Raw genomic sequence first — 23,765 nt, 5'->3', positions numbered from 1 at the left:
TGCCACTGTGACACCAAATGCACAGGAAACTTAGCATGGACATGCAACATTACCTTTTCTTTGTAAAATATAATATAGGGTGGATCCTTCAACAGAACAGTTTATTTACTAATTCCACCAAAAGTCAATGCCATTAAAAAAAAAAAACATTACCTCCTAAAAGGTGTGTACAATCATTATACAATGTTGTGGTTAAAACTGGGATTCAATTCCTGGGCAAAGTTCACTGTCCCATGGAGCTGCACATTTCATAATAAGAGTTTTAAATAGGTCACCAACTTACAAATCTAATGATTAAAGGTCAAACCAAACCAGCTTCTAACTGTAAAACTGTCTCCTGGAGGACTTTGCTTCCCAATGTGTGCAGCTTTTAAAGGCAGCACTGAGCACTGGTGGAGAGCAGAGCTTTGCTCCCCTCCTGCTGCATTCCACAGGGCAGGCACTGCAGCAAGGCAGGGCAGCACAGAGCATTCCCACAAAACTGCACCAGCTGGGTCTCTCCTGCCAGGATAGGTAAGTACCCAGCAAAGTGATTTATTTCTCACTGCCAGGATAGGTAAGTACCCACCAAACTGATTTATTTCATTTCTCATTGCCAGGATAGGTAAGTACCCACCAAACTGATTTATTTCATTTCTCACTGCCAGGATAGGTAAGTACCCAGCAAAGTGATTTATTTCTCACTGCCATCACTGCTGACTGAGCTCATGGAATTGAACTCATGGCATCTTTTCATTCTCCCCAAGTTTGGGCAAGGATACCAGAACGTGTTAGATTTGTCAAATCAGACAGTTTAATAAGCCACTTAGTTGAATAGGGAAACATCTGCATTCCTGCTGGTGTGAACAAGTGTTAATTATTGCTTGCTATTTTAGGGCAAATACACTGATGATATCACAAAGGAAACACATACCTACAAATAGTTGAAGATATTCTCCAGTTACTGGCACATGTCCAGAGCTGAACACAAAACTCTTTGGGAGAGGCCCAGTGCACTCAGCACTTCCCATAACTGAGTCAGAAATATTTTCAGCAAGGATTTAGTCTCATTATCAATAGTTTTTCATGCTTGGAAAAGAAGAATTATGCTGAAATATTCTGTGTTTCTGCTTGGTAACTTCTAGGAGTACAAATTGAACTGGATGTTGCTGCAAGGACTGGCCAAGGGGAAGTGAATTCTATTTCAGAAACTTCTGTCAAGTCTGAACTCACATTATTCCCCTTTGTTAAGAGTTTCAAAACACCACAGCATTTGAGGAATGTGCCAACACACAAATCCATACCCATAAGCTACTATGTGCCTTTGGTTAGGAGTCCTCCCTAACATAATATCAAATCATTTCTCTCTTATTTCTACTTTCACAAGAAGTTTAATTGCCACAGAAACTTTACCTGTTGATACCACAACACAGCTCCTCATGTTAATTAGGGAGAAAAATTCACTTTGGGTGAGAGCAGCAAGCCTGCTCCTCATATTGTCACAATTCCTCTGCAATTTAAACCAATAATCAGTGTTCCACTTTTCTTCAAAGTGTCATACATAGAAAGAGGCAATTCATCAATGGATCAAACTTCTGATAGCATAAAAGGCACAGAGAATTCTTCTACCCCGTTGCAGGCTAGTTTAGAGTGGTGACAGAGGCAGTTCAACCATCAGCTATTTTTGGAGACTTCAGTCTAAGAAAGAAGGTTTAATAAAACTCAGAGAAATTTCCTCTGAGCCTTAAATCAGGGTTTGGAAAATGTCTTTCATACTACATCATTAGCTGCTTTTTGTTTAATGAATATACAGTAATCTTGAACAGTCAAATCAAATGACTTTACTCCCTTACCTGGTGCCAAGAACAAACACCTGGGACCACACTAAACTCTGCAGCTTCCTTTCACATTGGAAACAAAAAGCCTCTTTTGGCCAGAAACTTCCACCAACAGAAAAAGGTGTAAGATAAATAGTTCTCATTCTAAATTTACACAAATCCCAAGGAGAGCTCACTAATCCTCTTCCAATCTTTCTGAAGCAGCAGCATCTGTACTCACAGAAGTGTTCACAGCCTCACAATAAAGTCTACACAAAAACTTGAAGCTCAAATATACTTAAATTAACTGAAAATTCTGCTTAATTTCTGGCATTTCTTTTCAAGAGTAAATAGACACCCTGTTTCCTGGGAGTTTAAAAAATTCTTAAATTTTACTGGAACACTGAAGAAATATCATGTATTCTCCAAACAGGCAGCTGAGCACAACAGGGGTGTGGCTGGATCCACTGTAACACCAGGGAGGCTCACAGGTATAATTTTATTTCATCTATGCATACACCAGTATTTTGTGATAGTCTCTTACTGTGATTAAAACCAGAAAATGTTTAAGAATTTCCATATTAAATTATGCCTATTTCCTGTTTAATTCAGCTGACAGATCTTGTATTTCAACATAAATTGAATTAATCTGTCCTTGTTCTTTAAGACTGCTCTGAGAGGAAAACAAAGAAGATGTATCAAGAGAAATTAAGTCACGTGAACTTCTGAACCTGTAAATATGGTCTGGTATGGTGGGAATTTACTGGATAAAAATACAAGTTCAGAACAAAGCATCAGCATTTACTTCAAATACTAATCAAATAAATTAGTAATCAAGTAAAATATAGGGGGGGGTTGTATTATAAAAACAACTGGACTACAGAAAAAGACGTATATAATCCCATTGTCTCAAGTCCTGGGCTGCAGATTCTCCAATTTAAGGAAATTCTTTGTGGGATTTCAACAGAATTATGTGAACACCTCAGTGAAAGCACTGCATAATTCGAAGGGCTGAAAAAAACCCAAACAAAACACTTCCAATAAAAACTAACAAAATATAGCACTAACAAAATTTGCTAGATATTCCTAGTCACAGAAGAGTAAAACATTCCTATCAGACATTTATCCATGCAGACAAAAATCAGAGATTTCAGGAGATTAATTTGCAAATCATTAATAGTTATACGTGTTTCGATGATGAGAAACAGAAATGAAATCAGGTGGCTGCCTGCCTCACAGACCCTCCACTAGAAGAAGGCTTCAGAAGAACTCTTAAATTAATCTGTATTTAAGAATTTATTCTGCTATTAAAGGATAGGAAAACCAGCTTTCCATAAGTTCCTGTTAAACTCTGACCAGGTAAACTCAATTGGATTATCTGGAAGCCCATTGAGAGGGAGCTGCTCTGTGTAGATAAGATAATAGAGATTTAAAAAGAGTAAGTAAGGATTATTTCAGAGGATCTAGCACCACATCTTTGATACTGTCTGTAAGACTTCCCACTCCTTTCTCTGAACAGCATTAACATTTTTGAAGCAAAAATATTTCACATATCCACATTTTCTACTAATTTTGCACCTCAAGATGCATCTCAAAGATATGTATTTATTACTCTTTTACACATAATAGGACAGAGAATACTAAAAAAAGGTAAATAGGAGATTGAGGTGTCTTGCTCAAAATCATAAAAAATCTGGACAAGAAAAAGCTGGAGGCCCTAATTTTCTGTCTGTGGTAAGTATCCAAACTGCACACAATATTGTGCCGACACCCAAGCAATCAGGCTCAGTCTCCCACCTTTCCCAGGGGTATCCTCACCAAAGAAAATGTTTTGCCTCCTTTCACACCCCAAGATCTGTGACATTTGAGATATCCCCATGGGAAGCATCCCCCACTGCAGTGAATATGTTTGTCACTACTTTATAAAGCTAGTGATGCTGTCAAACCAGAACAGCTCTCTTCTTCTGCCATGATGTATTTAGACAGGAATAATAATATATCTATCATTATACCCATCAGGGTGGTTATCTACAGGGACAGATAATTTTGTTCTGTTGCCTACATAATTAAGGAACACTTCTGGCAGCAAAGAGATCCCAGCTCACATCTTTTCTTACTGAGACTCTATCATCTCATTACCATCTTGAGGATTTTGGTGTCAGAACCATTTTAGGGACTCCAAAGCTCCATTCTGACCCTGCTGCAGGTTAAGGGATCCCACTGAGCACCACCTCCACTGCCAGACCTCAAAACTGATCCCTGTTAAAAATAATCTCCCCAAAATAGAAGAGAGAAGGAGTAAGGGTTACCAGGGTTATTTTTAAGCTGGGCAGGCTCAATGCTCTGATTGACCCTGGGGAGCCAGAGGAGGTTTGTCTGGCTGGGCTGGGTGGCACAGGGAAGGGGTGGCTGTGGGCACAGGGGATGCTGAGCTGCCTTTGAGGCTCAAGCCAGAGTGTGGGAAAGCTCAAGGACACCACTCAAAAACCATAATAAAACCATTCAGCAGCTGTGGCAGTGGGAGATTCAAAATAACTATAATGGAGCAGTGTAATAAAACTTAAAGTGAAACCAAGAGACCTGCAGACAACATCAGCATCACTTCTGCCACAGGCTGCAGTCATTCCTTTGGTATTTTGCCTTTCAATACCTAATACTCTGATTTTACTGCTTTCTAAATACCATTTTTCTGAATTTAGTATGGTATTTTCAAGAGACATCCTCCTCAGCTGAAACCAGATAAATTAAAAATAGATAGCTGTAAATCCTGCTCAGCTATTTTGAATATTTCATTAAAACCAGAGAATTATAAATGGACTGTGACCCAAAGTAAATAGGTTTTATTTGGTGGCTTGGTTCAATTGGGTTGATCATGGAGTGTGAAATGTTGATAAAATGGGAACATTTCCTTCCCTCTTCTAAAAGTAAAGCAAAAAGAAAGGGATGAGAAGAAGGCCACTATTACTGGGGATGAAGAAAATATCCTAACCACTGTCTGGTATGCAGAACAGGAATAAAAATATCACTTTTATAACCCTGCTAACCCAACATCACCTGACATTTGAGACAGATATACAGTGAGTTTGAATTATTCAAACTACTTCTGATGTTGATTTCTGACACTGAAAACGCACACATACAGTTGTGTTAAGCTAAATGTATCAAAGGACAATAATGATGGAAATACCATTTGGAAGCCTCAACTATAGATCTGATCTACTAGAAATTGCAATATTTTAAAATACCAGCATGATTATGTGGACAGGATTCCTTCCAGTCAGTGCTATGTTTTGCCTTTCTCCATATGCTACTACTTGTATTCAAAAATTTAATTTCTTAATACCAACTGTGCCGAATTAATAATCTCCAACATAGTAAATTTTCAGCTTTAAAGGGATGTTTAACCTAGCATTACACTGTACCAGCATTATTTTTAACTCAAGCTGTTGTTTTTTAGGTTTTTTTAATTCAAAACAATATGGTCTACACAAATGACACACACTTCCTGAAAGTCAAAAACTGCAAAGCAAACAGATGGAGACCCAGACTAAGAAAAGAATTAGAATATCAGAATACAAAAGTTGCTCTTTGAATCCTAATTTACATGTAGAGTCAGATCCCAATATTTATCACACTGTAAAGCTCCTACATTCTTTCTGACTTTATTCTGCCTTCCACATCACACTGAACCTTGCTGTTAGGAGACTTTCATTCCAGCTCCACCTGTTCCACAGAGAATTATAAACACAGATTTTGGCCTCTACTTTAAAATTCATTTCAACTGCTCCTTCATGAAGATGATCTTGTGTAACTGGAGAAGAAATCCCAATCCTTGTGCTGGCCTCTGTCAGTGCTTTCTCTTCAGGAGAGCAACCCAAATTAATGTTTAGGGAAAGGAGAATGGGCATTTGAAGGGAAGCAGAGCAGCCCTGTATGTAAGAGTATAGTCCTAAGAACTCGCAGCCCTCAAAGAACATCCCCTTGGGACATGAGTGCTCCTCCTCCCCACCCTCCTGCTCTCCCTAGGGCAGAAAAGAGCATCAAATACTACACTGAGGAGAGTATGTGCTCAAGACAGCTGAAATGTGATTTCCCATGGAGAAAATGCAGGAGGCAGAAAGTTCTGCAGCTCAAACCAGACAGCTTTACACAGGGCTGCCATTGCTAAAAACTCCCCTCCCTCCTTCCCAGTCAATACTCTGTATAGGAAAAGGTTTATGAAATTCTTCCCCCAGTGCACTGGAGGAGGAAGCAGATGACGGAGATTTCCTTAGATTTAAAGCATAACTAGCATAAGGCTGTCCTTTCTGCTCCCACAAAATTATTTTTTTCTTCAAAGTACTTTTAATTAATCTGTAACAAAATCAAAATTATTTTTACAGTGGTACTCAAGGATTGTGATTTTTGTTCCTATGCACTGAGAGCTGGCATCTAGGGACACTCTAGATCTTAACTTGATTTAAATTATGCAATTAAAATGCAGGTTCAGTTTTCCAGGTACCAAAGGACTACAGTCTACATTCAGACAAACTCAGAAATCAGAGATATATTAACTTATATAATCACTGAGGGCAGAGAGAGCCAACAACAGTCCTTCAACATCTGTGGCTAATGCATCTCCAGTTCAAAACCTCAACTCTACAAACATTTACATATGAAATAGTTAATCATGCCAATGAAGTAAGCCACCAGTCAAAGTTATGCACACACCTAAACCTCTGTAGACTCAGGGCTTAAAAATTTAAGACAATACCTTTGCTCAGAGAAGAAAAACTAGTTTTATTGGAGCACTGTTATTCCTGAAGTTGTGTGTCACTCAACACCTGAAAGACTCTTCACTGAACTTGGAATTATTTATGGACCTTGTAAGTCACACAATTACACCCTGCTTTCAGTGGAAAAAAGGGAAAAATTAAAAGAAATCACTGCACTCCAATTGAATGGAAGAATAAAAAGACCTCTGAGATAGAAGATACAAGGAAAATCCAGTATTTCAGTACGAGGTAGGTCACAAGAACTTGTTGCAGCATTGTTACAGATCACAAACTGAACTTGCACAAACAATGGCAGCAGGAGAGCTGAGGGCACACAGCCAGTGCAGAAACACAGAGGGTGGAGCAAGGAACCACTGTCTTCTCTCTCAAATATTCTCCTAAAATCACCTCCAAAGCATGAATTTTTCTGTGCCCCCAGCAGGAGAGATCATCCATGAAGAGATGGAGAATTTCTGTGAATAACTCTGACAAATGTCTAAATGACAGAGGTGTGAAGTTAAAAATCTCTAAATCTCAAATTTAGTATGCTTTAAGACAAAATGCCAATGACTACATTTAATGTGCTAGAGGCAATCATACATCCCCCTCCACCAACCTGTCTGTGCCTGTTACACTGAAAATGATTTGAGGATTACAGTGCAGTATTTCCAATTAACTGCTAAAGTCACCTGACTTCTGCCTTGTACACAAAGCATGTGGGTTTGGTTGGTTATTTTTCTTTTGATAAAGACTGACCAAAGCAGAGAAATTCCTAGAAGCAGCAACATTTGGATAAGGTATCAACATTTGGAAAAGGTAACTGTTGTTGGTCCCACAGACCAGCTTGTTCAATAATGTTTACATATCAAGAATTACAAACTGAATTAAGAATTGCTGTGGTGCGAACTCTCACACATCTTACTATTATTCACACCTGCACTTTTATTTCAAGCATTTGGGACTGCTGGACATAAAATTCTGGTGTAAACAGATAATGATTTTTGATACATCATCATAATTCCTCCTCTCAGTCTCCTGGAACAGTGCATGGAGAGAGAAATACAAGTTTTGAAACACTCCTGCATTACTGCAAGTAGAAGGTACTTCATGGCAATTAACAAAAATATCTTCTCAGTGTTTAAGTGTTCAGTGTTTGCAAACTGTATTTTCATGGGCTTCTGCTACAAGTCTGGTTCAGATACAGGAGAAATTAATCACCGTGAGTGGGCACAAAGTTGTATCATCAACTAAATAATTATCCTTGATGCATTTACTCTGGGACTGCTGGCACCTCAAATGATTAACCAGGGCTGGGACAGGGACATGTGTGTGGAGCCTCTGCAGAGAGCCTGGCTGGCACAGAGTCTGAATCAGCAAGAAAACTGCACTGCTCTTCCCTAAGAGAGAAATCAGCACCATTAAACAGCAGCTAATAATCACCAGAGAGTGCTGTGTGTATCTCCACTCCTTTTGGGCAGGGCTATTCCCAACAATATCCAAACTTTACACCCAGCACTGTTCATCTTGACTCTGTGGTTAATTATTTCACCAGAGCACAAAAAGCAGGCAAGAGTCTCCATGTTCCTGAAGGATCAGCTGGAATATTCTGGCTGTGTTGCTGTAAATTCGATTAGCACTCATCAAAGGCACCTACTGCAATAATTCCCAGAGAGCAGCTCACTGTTCTGGGGAAATGTTTACTACAGGGCAGTGAAACACAATCATTTGCAGCAAGGCATGGCTGCCTGTGAGTTACTCACCGGAGGGAAATCGAAGTCTATCTGGTTTGCTAAATTTAAGATGTAGTCGATTCGAAACTGGTTCTCTGGATTGGCTAGTTCCACTGGAGGTGCCAAATTGCCCATTGCTGTCACTATTGTCTGCAAAGAAACACAAGTAAAATATTGCAGAGAGTGTCTAAATAGCCACCCAGAATGGTTAAAAAACAATAGCTCCTAAGTTTACCTCTATAGCTTCTTTAATATTGTTTTTAATATCCTGAATTTTCATTTTCTTCTCCCTGTAATAAAAAGGCACATCATTACATTTATAAGCCACAAAAGCAGAATATCTTTTCAAAACAGAACATGAACTTGAAAAATATTCTATTAAAGCTGTATTGCCTAAAGTGCTTTCAGTCACTGAAGACTTTTGTACATAGACTTATTTAAATATCTCAAAACTTTTCTAATTAAGTAGTAACATCTATTTGCATCTATTTTAAGCAGTAACATCTACTTGCATCCAAAAATCAATGTCTAATTATGCTTTAATAAAAACTTACTACAGCCTTAGACTGGAACTAAGACATTCTGCAGAATCAAACAGATTTTGATTCATTTGAATGCAAAATACTAAACATACGTGAAAGTTCTTTAGGAAAGTATACACTGGAAACAAACAGAAAGGAAAAAAGGGTGAGTTACTAAAAGCAGAAATAAATGAAAGGAGACCAAAGAACCTCAAAACATAAAAAAAATTAAATCACAAAAATTATGCTTTAGCAGAACAAACCATAGCAGAGCACTCAACCTGACACAAGACATTGAAACAGTCTGGATGTGAAACAACAGTGAAGGATTAATCAAAGTATAGAGAATTATCCTTGCCTAGAAAACCCACTTGGAATGAGCACTATCATTTGGGATTAAGTGCAGTGACATTAACCAGCCCAGCAGGCTGGAGCAGGACAGTGCAAACCTTTGCCTCTGCTCCTCTGTGCTGCATTTGGTGTCAGATCTGACAGCAGGGAAATTTCAATGCTAAACAGTGCAATCAAACCAAATCATGACCAAACATTTGGTATAACCAGGAATTAGCACCCTAAAAGTACTACTAGCACTGAGCCTGTAAACTGTAATGTAATTGCAAAGACTGTGATAAAAATTTTCACATTATTAATTTCTCGCTGTAAACTGCGTAAAATCACTACTTTGAGGGAAACCAAGTTAGCATGAAATTACTAAAAAAAGCCAGCTAAACTGTCAAAGTGGCCTTTTAATCTTCATTGAACTGCTTTTACAGGACTCTTTGATTATGGAATATTTATATCAATATTTAAATTTTTTTTCATTTTGAAAACTAACATTTTCCAGCACAGTGTCCCAAGGACTATGAAGTATCAACAGCATTTCCTTTTTTTACCCTTTTAAAGATAGTAACTCACAGTTTCAGCTTACAGACCCCAGCTTGAAAACATCATTTTATGGAGTTAATTCACTAAGCATACTGCAAAAGCTTTTTATCACTTTATCCTTTCTATAATTACTCACAGTCAAAAACCAAAATGAAACTAAAAGTGTATTCACCAATCAAGAATGCAGAAGAACAGCAGGAAAAAAAAAGGACTACTTCAATAACAAGGCAGACACATCCAGGAGTAGTGGGAATTTTGGCTATCAAATGAAAAATGAATGCAACTTTTGTAAAAGACAGTGGAAAGAAAACACCAGCATGCCAAGGATCTGCCTGCACAATGCCCAGCTGTGAGTGCAGTGCCAGCGCTGCTCTGGCAGAGGGGCAGCAACACCAAATCCTGGTGTTCAGGATGACTCTGCTGTGTGGGGAATGGCTCTGAATCAGCAGCACGGCCCAGACATAAATGTGATTATCCCCAAACATCATCCTCACTGACCCCAGGTCCTCAGAAGTTTGGGGCAGGGACAGGAAGGTCAGAGAATCTTGATGCAGAGAGAAAATGGTATAATCAATACTCAGATGAAAATTCAATGTTTTCCTAGACTTCTTTACCTACCCACAGACCAACTTATTCCTGAAAATTACCCATTTTTGCTACAGAGATGTGGCACTGCTGATGAGAACAAGGCAGTGAGCCAAGAAAGGCCAAAGGCACCGAATCAAGGAAAATAGATTAGACAGGGTAAGAGAGAAAAAACTAAGGGCTTTTCACCCTCCTCCTAACTTGTACAGCCCCAGGTCTTGACAAACTCTCCATTCCACAGCCAGGATGCAGGGTGCACAAATATTCTGTTTTTCAGCAGTGCACATGTGGTTGCAAAGCCACCATCCACTTTCAGCTTTTAAAAATCATGTTTAATAATTAAAATGTAAATAATGGTATGAAAGCAGGAAGTGTTTATCAATGACAGTGTAAGCAATTTGTCTGGCTTTTATTCTGCCTCCAAATTTCAGCTGGATCTTGAACTTAATGAACATGTATCCAGATTTTGCCCTGTTTAGATCAAAAGGGCAACTGATATGATGAAAGCCAAGTTAAGGAATAAGCACTCATTTTGCTTCGGTTTGGAATATCACTAGAAAAAGAGAAGTTTAGGGAGTTTGCATGGCTTAGAAGCAAACTCTGTTTATCCTCTCTTCCCTGGAACACTTGCTATTAATTGTCTCAAAGCATCAATGAGGTGCACATTGACTTGACTCTTCCTTGCCATACTGATAAACCTTATTTTAGTTAAAGATTTCAGGCAAACTTCCACATTTACACCTCCTGGCTGATCCTCTCACTACTAAGTGATAATGAACACAGAGAAACGTTAACCTGCAGCAATTAACAAAGCGCCTGATAACCATCATCATCTTTACAACAAGGATACTCATAGTTCCTATTTCTGGTGTTGTTGCCATGGCCCTACAGCCTGCCCAGTAAACAAGGAATCCCATTACACAGCAGTGGATGTATCACTGTGTTTTGTGTTTTGTAATGTTTACTGGACATAAACTTTCCATGACAATCGGACACTTTATTCTTCTGGAACTCAGAATGTTCATCAATCACCCATCCAACAGCAGCTTACAAACAACTCTAACTTCTCACAAAAAGCCCCAAAAAGGTGACACTCATTCTACTCAGGGACTAATGAGGTGAAGCACTCAAAACCAACATCCCATCGCTCTGCCAAATTGTCTTTTTTTTTTTTTTAGAAACCTGGCCAGGTTGCACCTCAAATTTCCAGAAGTATTAAAACTTTTCTTTTCCACAACCACAAAGACTGAATATTCAACTTAGAATCTTTCCTTTTTAATTTCTTATTCCCAGGTGCTGGCACAAAACCACAAAAGAAAAAAAGAAAAGAAAAAAAAAAAATCTGGGCTGCCAAAATGTTTTCCTCTGGAACATCCTGAGTAGTTTGGGAATGGCACCAATGCTCTCCTGGCCAAGGAATGACTGATGTCTCTGCAGGCCTGTTCTGTATCTTTAGATGTCATGGGTTAATAAGGTCATATTTTTAATCTTGTTTAAAACTTTTGCTTAGGCTGTGCAAGGTAGGCCAAACAAAGCATTAAACTCTATTAGTTGAGGATTAGAAGAAAAATCTCAAATCCTGCTGTTTTCAATATTTAAATGGGCCAAAGAAAAGCTGCACATAGCTTTCAGGAAAACTAATAAAGTCTATTTTAGGTACTATAAAAAAAGATGACATTTTAATTCAAGTAACATTAAATCAGAATGACATCAAAGGTCAGAAAAATCAAATATTCCTTGAAAACCAACCTAATCAGTATTTAGTAAAGAACTTCTCCACCTGTGGTTGAACTTTACTATGAAAAAGGCAACATTTTTCGACAGACTTTATCAAATCTTATGCAAAGAACACATTAACAAACAGATCATCAGAAAGCAAATTATTTTAATTTTAATGTTCATTTCTGGTTTACTTTACAGAATAATACAAATGACCATTACTTGGAAAAAAAATACTTAAAAGTTTAAAAAGAACATTCCAGAGGATAAAGATTCAGGTCACCCTGAAACCTCTGGCATCTCCCAGGTAGAAAAATAATTTTAAATAAGGGTGCTGAAATTACCTGTCACAACAAAACTTGTTAAACAATTAGTGGTATACAGAGATGGATGGACAGGGATGAAGGGACACCTTTATGCCATTAATCTAATTCCTAAAATCAAAGTTTGAATTTTTTGGTCAGTGCAGACACGTTAGGAAACCTTGGAGATTTCTGCAGCTCAAAGAATATACAGACTATTTAATAGGACATATTAAAATGTAGTCAGAGAGTGTTAATGCAGAGCCTTTGTCTCCTTTACAAGGCTGTAAACAGCCCAGCCTCTATCACCTTCAGGGACTGGAGTAATGCATAAATTCCCTTTATTTCTGAAGCAAACTCTGCTGACTCTTGAACCTGCAGCAGGGCAAGGCTTCCCTTCCCCAGGCAGGGCACTGCACTAATGAGCCAATGTGCAAGTGGAAGAGCCAGAATGAAAACCTCACAAAGCAATTCATTTGCCTCTGACTTTTTATGGTAGAAAATGACATTGTTGTGTTACACACAGGTGCATCTCCCTGCTTTTTCAGGTATTGCCAACAAATGTGAATGCCCAGGGAAGCAGCCACAGGCTGTCCCCTTCAGAAGCCCATCAATTACACACTGACAGCCAATGAAAACTTAATAGATCCATTTTGTTTTAAAAACACAACTCAGTTCTTTGACAGGCAGTCATGCACTTCACAAGCATGTGGGATTTAAACATGCCTATTCATCTAAATAAAGTGTCTTTGATGCAGTGAAACATGCTGATGGATTTAATAAATATTCCATAAAATCTGCATTAAAATTTATTTACTGAACCTTATGGAAACTAAGAGCACTACCTGCCAATCCAGCTCAGAGAAACAGAGCTGTGCAGTCCAGATCTTCAGACACAAGACCACGAGCAAGGAAATTCAATTAAGGTTTTGCTACCAATCCACGTTACAAAAATCGTGCAGTACTTTACAATTCAACTAAAAGATAAATTTGTTTCAGCCTGGGTTATTTCTAACAGAACATGGCAATTACCTCAAAATATAACAGCTAGAACAGCAAAGAGGGCAGAGGCCAAGTTAAAGGCGCTTGAAAATGGGGAAAAACAGTTGCCTAGAGTATTCGGAGTGAAGCTGAAATAATTAATCTTAGACCTGTGACAAAGGACCAATTTTACAGACAAAACTACTAAAATGCAAGAGCAAAACCCACTATGTATCTTCTGCAAACTCAACAGCATTGACATCACACTGCTCAGCGTTCTGCCAACTTCAAAGGGATTTTTCAGCTCTGTGCTGACAAACCCTTGCAGCGCCATGGGGCAGTGACTGCACAGCTCAGACCTGGAACAGGATTCACTTGGGTCCTCACCTGCAGTGCAGCTGCAAGAGATTTTCTAACCACATTAATACTTTGTTCTGGGTCAGCACCTGGTAAAATGAAATGGTACCCAAGGCACAGGAAGCTGACACAATGCACCCTAAAAGCACTTTACAGTCAGAGTGTGCTGGTAATTTTGACCACAGAGATTGAGCATCTCTCTCTGGAAGCGTGAGACCCTTCCTGCAGAGCAGTTTCCCCTCTCCAGCACTATGCTCTTCCTCCTACACCACCTTTCCTCCACCCCAACATCTACTTAACTTTGAAAATTCTTTGTTTGGCTTCTCCAAAATTCCAGGTATCAACACACTGTACCATTCAGCTACCAAAGATCTTTCAATATTAAAAAAAGAACAGCTATGAGAATAAACTATTTGCTTTCTCTGTAAATAAGTAACACCTTTTGGAAAAAGAAAAACCCAACAGGCTGAATAATTTTGTAATTATATATTTTGAATTAAAGACACAGTTAAAAATAGATTATGTTGGACAGATCTAACTGTGACCAAAATTATTTGGGAGAACTTAGTTCAATTATCCCCTGAAGCATAATCACTTTCTCACACAATATATGATGCAATGTATGGAGTAGACAATACAAAAAGGGCTTCCACAAGTTCCCTTTTAAAGATTGTGACAAGCACTGCAAATTGCTTTACCACTGCTTGTTTTAATAACTGCAATATTTTTCTCCATGAGTAACATGCACACCTTATTATGCATCCATAAACACGTGAACACATGATAAGAAATACAATCACAAAGAGATACCTTCTGTTAATGGAATGACAGAACCATTCTCCAAGTCAGAAGTCAAGAAACATAAATTACTGAAGTGTTGATTAAAAAACCCACATCACAGCTCTGTGAAAGCAGAAATTGTGTTATTTTTGATGATTATTTACGTTGTTGCAGTGTTAGAGGATGAGATGTGACTTGTTTCCTACCTTTGGGAATGGCACCACAATGAAATTATACCAAACTCTAAAAAAGGCATCCCTGAATATAAATGTAATAAACTCCATTTTTAGGTTTATTTTATCTCTGCTCCCTGTGATACCCAAAGTGCAAAGGTTAAAGGGTAACTTTATTCTGCCTCCATGGATATTCTGATGCAAAGACTGGCTGAGGGCAGACTTTGCTCCTGCTGTAGTTCCAGGACTCTGGCACAGGCACGTGGCACCCTGGTCATACCACCTGCCCAGGTGGATGTGGCACAGAGATGCTATTCTGGCTCTCAGCCACCTTGAGGCTCCCCTCAGCTTTGCAAATTCCTACATAAAACCAGTTTAACTGGTTTGCAGTCCCTTTATACCTGTTAGTGGCACAAAGAGACCATCACAGACACAATATTAAGAAGTATAATTCTGCTTATCCTGCTCCATTTACCTCAACTAATTAACTAGCAATAGTTTAGGTAAGGGATGAAAATAGAATTGTTCACAAAGAGCTCTGTGATGTACGAGCCTGACAAAGGCCCTTCAGTTCCTGCTGTGCAATTAAACACCTCTGTAAATTGCAAACCCTGCCTGGAGCTCCCCAGACATTCAGAGGGGAACACACCAGTGTCATTTTCCTGCTCTTGGTACAGGTAATTAAAGCATATTGCAATAAAAGGTGTCCTCAGAAGTTTAGCATTCTCTCTGGACACTTGATACAATAATTAACAAGGCTGGAGAGTCTTCAGAGGACACTGTGGCTCCTTTCTGCTCCGGAAGGACACCTCAGAACCGGCAGGAACGGGAGGACTCAGGCAAATTGCTGAATCATCTTGCCTTGTACAATTCACTACTTCCAGACAATGAAACTGCTGTCAGGAAGCAGAGCCCTTTTTAATTATTTATTTAACTATTGTGAATGTAGCCATTATTAACACAGAATAAAGGAAATGTCCATTGCACATCACTTTTTTTTTTTTAAACACTTCTGCCCAGCTGTGCAGTAGCACTGAAATACAGCACATGGCACCTCTCAGGTTGTCCCCTCTGCTGTTCCAGGCTGTGTTTGTACAGCCTCCCCTCAGAGCAGAACCAGCCTCCTGGGTTCTCCTCCATCTCTGCATGCCCAGAAAAAATACTACTGTGGGAGTACATAGTGCCCAGGCACTGCATCCATGTGGATGAACAGTAGCTGTGTTAAATCTGGACCCTTTACTGTGCTAAATGTTAAATCTGTGCCATTTCCATCACCTCATCCTTTGCTTTCAAACACAGGCAGGGAACAGCAGCCTTGTGGGGGGTTCCTGTTCTCACCTGAGTTCTCACTTTCAAAGCACTTCTGTCCAACCTTTAAAACATCAATTTGATGAGTGTCCTACGTGTGTCATTTGCTCTAAAGCTGTTTGGGAAATGCCTGCATTCCAGTAACTTCTTCAGCCAGGACTGGGCAGGAAGCTTTGGAAGAGAAGGCAATCACATCCCAGAGCTCTTCAGGGGTTTGTGCACAAGAATGAGAGGAATAGCTCCTATAATGGCTGATGACCTCAGTGCTGCTTAAAACTGAAAAAGTACACAGCTGGCTAAAGGCCAATATTAAATGGAAAGAAGCCCTAAAATAAAAATGGCTGGAACAGTGGATGCCAAGTAAGGGTAAACACAGAGCAGCCAAAGCAGGATGCAATGCAGAAGGCAAGACACTGATGAGACAGGTGGAAAATGGTTGGTCCTGAAAATCCCTTGATATATTTGTTTTTAGTGGTTATGATCTCTGTTATCATCTGAAACACTTCTGGCATGTGATATTGTAGGCAGCTGATCTGGAAGGTGGTTGCCTCAGCAGTGACAAAAGGGAAGGGGTTTTGCCTCACTCAAATAAAAAGCAATTATCTAGCCTGTTTCACCATTTCCCCCCTGGTACTTCTAAAAAATTCCATTAAACTCTCAATGACCCAAACACTTAACATTTTCTAAATGCTGTAGGATTTAGTATTGGTAGCTCATAAGTTCAGAATGACAACCTGAACAGGAAAGCAGTTCAGGCAGGGGATGTGGACCCAAAAAACCAGGGGGAACTATCTGGACAAGAAAAAAACGAACTTTTTTTCAAACTATGCAGCTGTCACTGAAAGTTAGTATTTCAAAGAGATATTAACATTAAATGCTTTGTTCACCACAATTTCTTTCAGCAGTGTTGGACTGCATTCACTGAATCAAGTGTTTCCTTCACAGCTGTTAAATCCAGAATTTTTACCATGGACAAAGTCTGAATGAAGGAAGATTTCCACAGTTATCTTCAAAGATAAAGAGCTGTCAGGTACATGCAACTTTGCTCATAAGCCTTAGAGAATTACAGCCTCAGCATTCTCAGCAGAAACTAGAATAGCCCCTACTGATCTCTGGTTTTGGGAAGTTCAAGTTCACAGTCATTCTTAAGAATGTGCTGTCACACCTAAGTGGTGATTTCCATTGTACTCTTTATTAAAATACAAATTTCAGTAGAAAGACAGTTTTCTGAGAAACATTATAGATGTCATGTTTCCATGTAAAGACTTAGCATAAAGTTTCCTCTGAAACATCCAGAAAAAGATCTTGTGAAATTTGTCACGGCCTGACAGATTTCAAGAGTTGTAGTTGTGTATTTATACTCCCAGACTGTGTAGGAATTTACTATGGCTGTGTACATAGACTGCAATTTGAGGACACAGAGCAGCTAAATATTGGAATAATGAGCAAATCTGCAAATGTGTCCCTTGAAGACCCAGGCCAGGGCATGGAGAGGCAGGTGTAACACAGCACACAACAAAGCAAGGTGCTGACAACTTTGGCTCTAATCCATCAAAGCACTTAAGCACATGTTTAATTTTAAGCACATGAGTAATTCTATCAACTTTAATAGGGCTACTCATGGTTTAAGTACTGCGATGGATGGGGGCCAGAACGCCCAGAACCTTCAAGAATGCTGCATGGCCTATGTTACATGGACAAAATACAGCATTCTCCCACTGAACAATTAAGTTATAAATGCTTTGAGAGCAAAATTTACCCGAAATTGAACTTAGCTATGCTTATGTAAACTCAGAGATGGAACTTCTTCCACAGCCTTTGAAGACAAAATATGATGAGGGTTCTCATGTACAAGAAGTCCACAAATTCTTATTTTGCCTTTTTTTTTCTCTGACAGCTATAAGTCACCTCTGTCCATCATGCTTTCCTTTTAAATAGGGAGATTAATTAAGTACACCAAAAATTTAGCCACTAGTAACATTCTTAAATAAGATGCTTCTGGTTGCAGTTTGCAAACATCAGTACTGCAGCCTTCCTTACCTCATACATGTCCAATTGCAACAGGCTTAAAAGTGCAGTAACTCCTGTCTAACATTTATTTTCAATTTTCAAAGCTGTGCACATGCCTCTTCAGTACAGATACGAGGTGCTACAAATTTGTGTCTTTAAGTAAAACTGGGATTTCTTTTCAGTATTTTATACAGCCAATATTAAGGATGTGAAAAAGAAAAAAACCCCCACACCTGCTCTGCAAATTTCTAGCTAGGACAATCTCTCTAAACCAGTGGTGACTTACTCCATCGCTAAACCACTCACTAGAAAATTCTTGATCTTGTTTTATCTTAATATGGCTCCACAACATGTGACCAAGTCTCATAAAATAATTTGCTGAGAAAGGGAAGAATGGAACAATTTGAGAAATCACTTACAGATTATGTTCTTCTTGGTTTGCTGTTTGTTTGTTTTGAGGTTTTTTTACTTGTTGGTAAACAAGCAGCAGAAAGAACACAAAACCAAATATCTTCTGGATTCTGAAATATCTGCAGCAAGGGAATTATATACCACTACTTATGAGATGGATTTTATAGCAAATGAAGTACACTACCAGGGAACTTAAAAATTCCATTAAACACAATTCAAAAGAAAGGAAAAGCTTTGAGACCATGTTACTGCAGTTTCCACTTTTTACCAGAACTGTCACTTTATTAAAAGAGAGACAAAAGCAAACCACAACAAAAAAACTACCACAGACCCTGCTTGCAAAAAAAAAAATACATGGCTGTGCTTGTCTCTGAGTGAAACATTCAAGCATCACACACAACACTCAACTAAAGTTGTCTTTATTTCACATTAATATGTCCAATGCTTTTGCCACATTGTGCCATTTTTAAAACAAGGACTGTGCTTTACCTTGAGCATCCCATAATGTCATAATAGCATAATGTCCTCATAGCTTCCAGCAATCCACTGGTTAATCAGGGCTGTTACTCCACATTCAAACACAGACACATTTCAATTCTGTTCCAAATGGGAATTCAAAGCAGTTTCTCTCCATACAGGGTGGTTTAAAAATATTTTTGCAGAGTCCCACTCGCTGTTAATTGATCTTCCCCTACCTCTGGCACAAGTGTCAGTGAGCAGGTAATCCTCAACAGAGAAAAGCTACCAACCAGAAATAAACCAGAAATGAACCATTCAGCTCTGCTACCCCTGATGACAGCTCACATGGAGCTTCACAGATCAATACTCAGCCTCGTGTTTGTTAATGCCACAGTCACACAACTGCTTATTAATACCTGTGTGGTAAGAAGCAAGTATATTATGACACGAGAGAATGAGACTTAAAACAAGTAAAATTTGGTGTGAATTAGTGCCAGTGAAAGAGCACTTGGATGAGAAAATCACAACTCCTGCATAGAGAGTCTCAAGTAACCTGACTGCACTGCTAATTTATTTTACATCTACCATACCACTGATTCTACCACTGAATTTTTGCTGAGACAAGCCTGTGCCAGTCTCAAGGTGGCACGAGCCAGGGGCTGAATGCCCCCCACAGCTGGAGTGCTCAGACCAGCCACGACAAAGCAACGCTGCTGTGGGCACCAAACAAACTCAACACAGAGAATCCAGCAGGGAACATCTTGCACAAGTCTTAGCATCATTCTATAAAAAGATTTCAGCAGTAAAAAGCTTGTTGGTCCAAGGCAACACCTGCTTTTTCTTACGAAAGGTCTCCTCCTGTCCCTGTGAGACACCAAAGCTGCTCCAGCCCCTCCTGAGCGTGGCTGGAAGGGAACACAAAACTCGCCCCTGTAGATTAGCACGTTCCAACCCTAAAGCTCTGAGGTACAGTAACATTGGCTTGGTTACAGAAAAGGTCATTCAGATCAAGTTAAGGCTGCCCTCAATGTGAAAGAAAAAGGAATGGTTTATATCTGTTAAGTGAACAACCAAAGTAGTCACATTTCCCACACAGCTCACGGGAAACTGCTGGGATTATTGTCACAGAAGCACAGACTCCCCTGTCAGTTTTAAAATTTGTTTTCTAATATTTTCAAATGCTTTATTGTTACAAACAACACTTAAGTCTCGTGAAACTGTAAAATGACAGGAGGAGGAGTTTTCCATTGCACCTTACTTGTGCAATTGCTGGTGTTTTTGGCCAGTTTTATGTTCTGAAAAAGTTTTCTCTGTTTTAGTCCTTCAAAGTAACAGGAATGAAAAATCACTTCAATAAATTATAATCTTAAGAAAGATAGTCTCTAAGTATAGCCAAATTAAACTTGAAACTCAGCAAAGCTAAATGAAAATTGTAGCTGTTAACATGCATTCCTCATCTGCTCAGTGAAGTTCCAGTGTATTTAAACACAGATACCCTGACACTTAGACAAGCAAAGTTTCTCTCTTAACAGCCCAGAAGTAACACAGAAATTGTTTAGAACCAACTTGCCATGCAAAGAGATGAACCAGGCTGAATTTTAAAGCCAACACTGGAAAAAGGAAGCGTAAGGCAAAAGCACAAAGAATCAAATTTGTGAGTAAAGAAATTCTCCAAAAGCAACCTGACACCAAAACCATCGTCTCAAAGGCTACACCACACTGGTCACAAACCAAACTCAGGTATGTTTGTACTAATTATCTCAAATATCAACAAGTATCAGGCAATAGCTGCCTTTAAAATATCAACACTGATTTCTATAATTGTATTTCATATGATACAAGGTATTTTAATTTATTTTCCAGTTATTAAAAGTTTTGTACTACCAGAAGTGAAGATGATACAAGTATTTGTAAGTAAACACCAAATATTACCAGGCAACAACAACAAAAATACCCTCACTTCCTTCCAAGCACAGACACCGTCAGCACCACATTAAACCCATTAGCAAAATTCTTCAAGCAGTGTCAAGGAATTTTGTTTCAGGCAACAGCATCTACTTGATGTTCTTCTGGCCTGACTTTAGAGACACTGTCAAATGAAAGACATCAAAAATATCAGTTTTTTTCTAGACATCTAGGGCTCTATGTACAGAAAAGCTGAAGTCAATTTATTGAGAGAAACACAAGTTTCTGTACTGTTACTTCTGAAATAATTTTGCTTCAGATTAAGTAGGGGGAAAAAAATCTTCCTTTGATACAGAGGAGCTGTAGAAATGAATCTGAAAACACAATACACAGTTCCTGTACCTAGATACCACACTTGTCCTTATGCTCACTCACTGAAAATGCATACTAAGAGAAAAATACTTTCAGGCCACAATTCTGGTCTTCCAGGGAACCCCACTTTTAGTACCAAAGCGGTTTATTTAAGGAAGGTACCATTTAGAACCTGAACGGTTCATGGATGTTTTGGACAAACAAATTCTGGATCCAAACTAGAGTCTTCCCTAATGCAACATAAATTAAGTGGAAAAATTCCAAACAGCTCTTATTAAATAGTCTGGAAGCCACAATGTGAAGAAACTTTCACTTTATTTAACATCTACATATATTTGAACTCAATCTGTAAGAAGAATGACCTTTTACTGAGCTTAAAATTGCAAATTAATTATACCTGAATAAGCACATTTATTTTCATTTCCCCTGATAAAAGGGAAGTTATATTGTTGTAATTTAAGTCAAACTCTGACAATGGCACAATTATCATGTCCTGGCCCTGACCTGACATTTCTAAATGATAACAAAAAAGTAAAAGACACAGTTCATGCTGACAGTATGTAATGAATGAGAATGTTAGGCCAGAAGTTATGTGAGAAATTACTTGCTGATACTTAGCTCATCAGTTAGAATACACAGCACCTTGCCATAATTGTCCAATTACTTTCACAACATATGGTCCTTTAAATACAAATAATATTGTTTGAATGAGAAACTTACACCCAGCTGAAGAAAACAATCTCAAGAGAGTGTGTACAACACTGCAAATTACTTAAACAGTATTTCTTGGGCACAATTATTGATCCAACCAGCTGCTATCTTGGGTTCAACAAAACCACAGAAAAGCTCTGGGAAGCTGGAGACACCTTGGTTCTACCTGAATCTGACTGACCCTCATGGCACCCAGCTATTGCAGAGGTATTAAACCAGGCAAAACAACTCTTTCACTGGATTTGCATTCTATTTGAAACCAAGGAAAACTTGAAACTTCAAAAGGAAAATGAGGATTTTTGAGATTATTCCAGTACTAGGCTTTTTTAAAGAAACATCCAAACATATTCAATGTGACTTCCCTTCAAAACTTGTTATGAATTTCACTTCTTGGACTTTCTGAAGTGGCAGTGGCAGGACTTGAAGAGGAATCACAGAGAATCTCTTCTGCTTTTTCCCTAATCCTCCCCAAGTGCCATATATGACACATAATACTGGACTACACAAACCACTGGTCTAAACTAGTGTTGCATTGATTCTTAGAAATTCTCTTCCTAGAAACTTCAGCAGACCAGATGCCACTATGTTACAGAAAATGTGTGCTTAGTCCCACAGATTTGATTAAAAGAATTTGGTGACTCATCAGTATCTACAACATTCTAAAATATATTATTTATGAGATATATAAAACAGACTACACAGAACATTTTTTCATTTAAGTAAGACAAGCTGCTTCTTAGCCAGGGGGTAATAAGATATTTCCCAGCTACTGGGAGGAGAAAGGGGAGAATGGACCCTGCTGTAGCAATCACTGTCATACCAGAAGGACAAGGCTGTTCCTTCCAAATGTTTAACAGGATGGAAAAACCTCCTTCTCTGTGGGAGGTTACACAGAAAGATAAACCAGGTTTATTCCCATCAGGTACAAGAGTGTATTTTCAACACATGCAAACAATATGCAGAAATGCCCTCCAAATTTACTACCTGGAAATCAGATAACCACACCAATGTACCTATACAGAATAATGATATTTTACTGGCACCTCCTCCTGCACTTCTGTGCAGGAATTAAGAGAGACCTTTCAGGAGTTTAGACTTCTAGAACAAAACACAACCAACAGCACATGCTGTGCGTTCCAAACACATTTATGGAATGTTTAACTTATGTATTTTAGTAGGTTATTAACAGTTGGTGTTGGCAGCAAGAGGCTACATTTCTCTAAAAATATTGATGCAAACCTAGTCATAAACATTTTTATGAGTAAGTTTTTTATAAAGCACTGCGCTGACATGAGCCAGTCAATCCTTTCCTAAAGGGCAGATTAAGTATTAAAGTACATCCAAGGTGTGGCATGGTATCAGTTTACCTTTAGTGGCAGTTAAACTTACACAATTAGAGAAAATTCTATATCAGCTTCATCATTTGAAACCAGAGGCTTGTGACAATGCTGAATTCTACCAAGTGATTCTGAGGGAAGAAATCCCAGTGGACAACTTACAGCCTGAGCTGTGTAACTACAGATTCAGGCACTAGAGGGGAAAAAATAAAATAACCATTTTCACACTACATGATAATTATGAAATCCACAAGCTACAAAGGTAGTGCAAGTGTTCTGTCTTGAGTATTGTGCCTCAGGAATATTTCAAATATTTGTCTGACCTAGCTCTGCATTTATCTTTTCTGAATCAGCAATCAATTAGAAAAGAGAGGGGAGAGAAGAAGAATCTGGGTGATTATTTCACTGTAGGCAATCAACATTCATATCCAGCATTAATATTCAGGAAATACCCCAAGTCTCAATCATTAATGATTAAGTATCACCACACCCTGGAATATTTTACTACATATCTGTATTGACATCATGAGATCCAAACTTCAAACGAAATTGCTTGCCATTTTAAGGATCTTCTTGGAATTCAGGAACAGTCACTAATCTATAGGAACTCCTGTGCCAAGGCAACAAACAACTGAATTAAAAAAGCTGTAGTCTCACTTCCAACACACT

The 23,765-nt window shown here is 38.7% G+C and overlaps 1 protein-coding gene across 2 annotated transcripts in view; it reads right to left on the bottom strand.

The window, feature by feature from the left end:
* Positions 1-23,765, bottom strand: part of GNAS (GNAS complex locus) — a 127,246-nt gene that overhangs the window by 37,946 nt on the left and 65,535 nt on the right. For both annotated transcript variants that reach the window (XM_059481063.1, XM_059481064.1), the window contains exons 3-4: positions 8,516-8,570; positions 8,311-8,430 (exon numbers count right to left, since the gene is read on the bottom strand). In XM_059481063.1, coding sequence (XP_059337046.1) covers positions 8,311-8,430; positions 8,516-8,570 — 175 coding nt within the window. The remainder of the gene's footprint in view (positions 1-8,310; positions 8,431-8,515; positions 8,571-23,765) is intronic.

The sequence above is a fragment of the Ammospiza nelsoni genome, chromosome 12, assembly GCF_027579445.1.
Source record: "Ammospiza nelsoni isolate bAmmNel1 chromosome 12, bAmmNel1.pri, whole genome shotgun sequence".
Taxonomy (NCBI): Eukaryota; Metazoa; Chordata; class Aves; order Passeriformes; family Passerellidae; genus Ammospiza; species Ammospiza nelsoni.
Note: the sequence above shows the minus strand (reverse complement) of the source record. Positions and strands in the feature narration are given on the sequence as shown.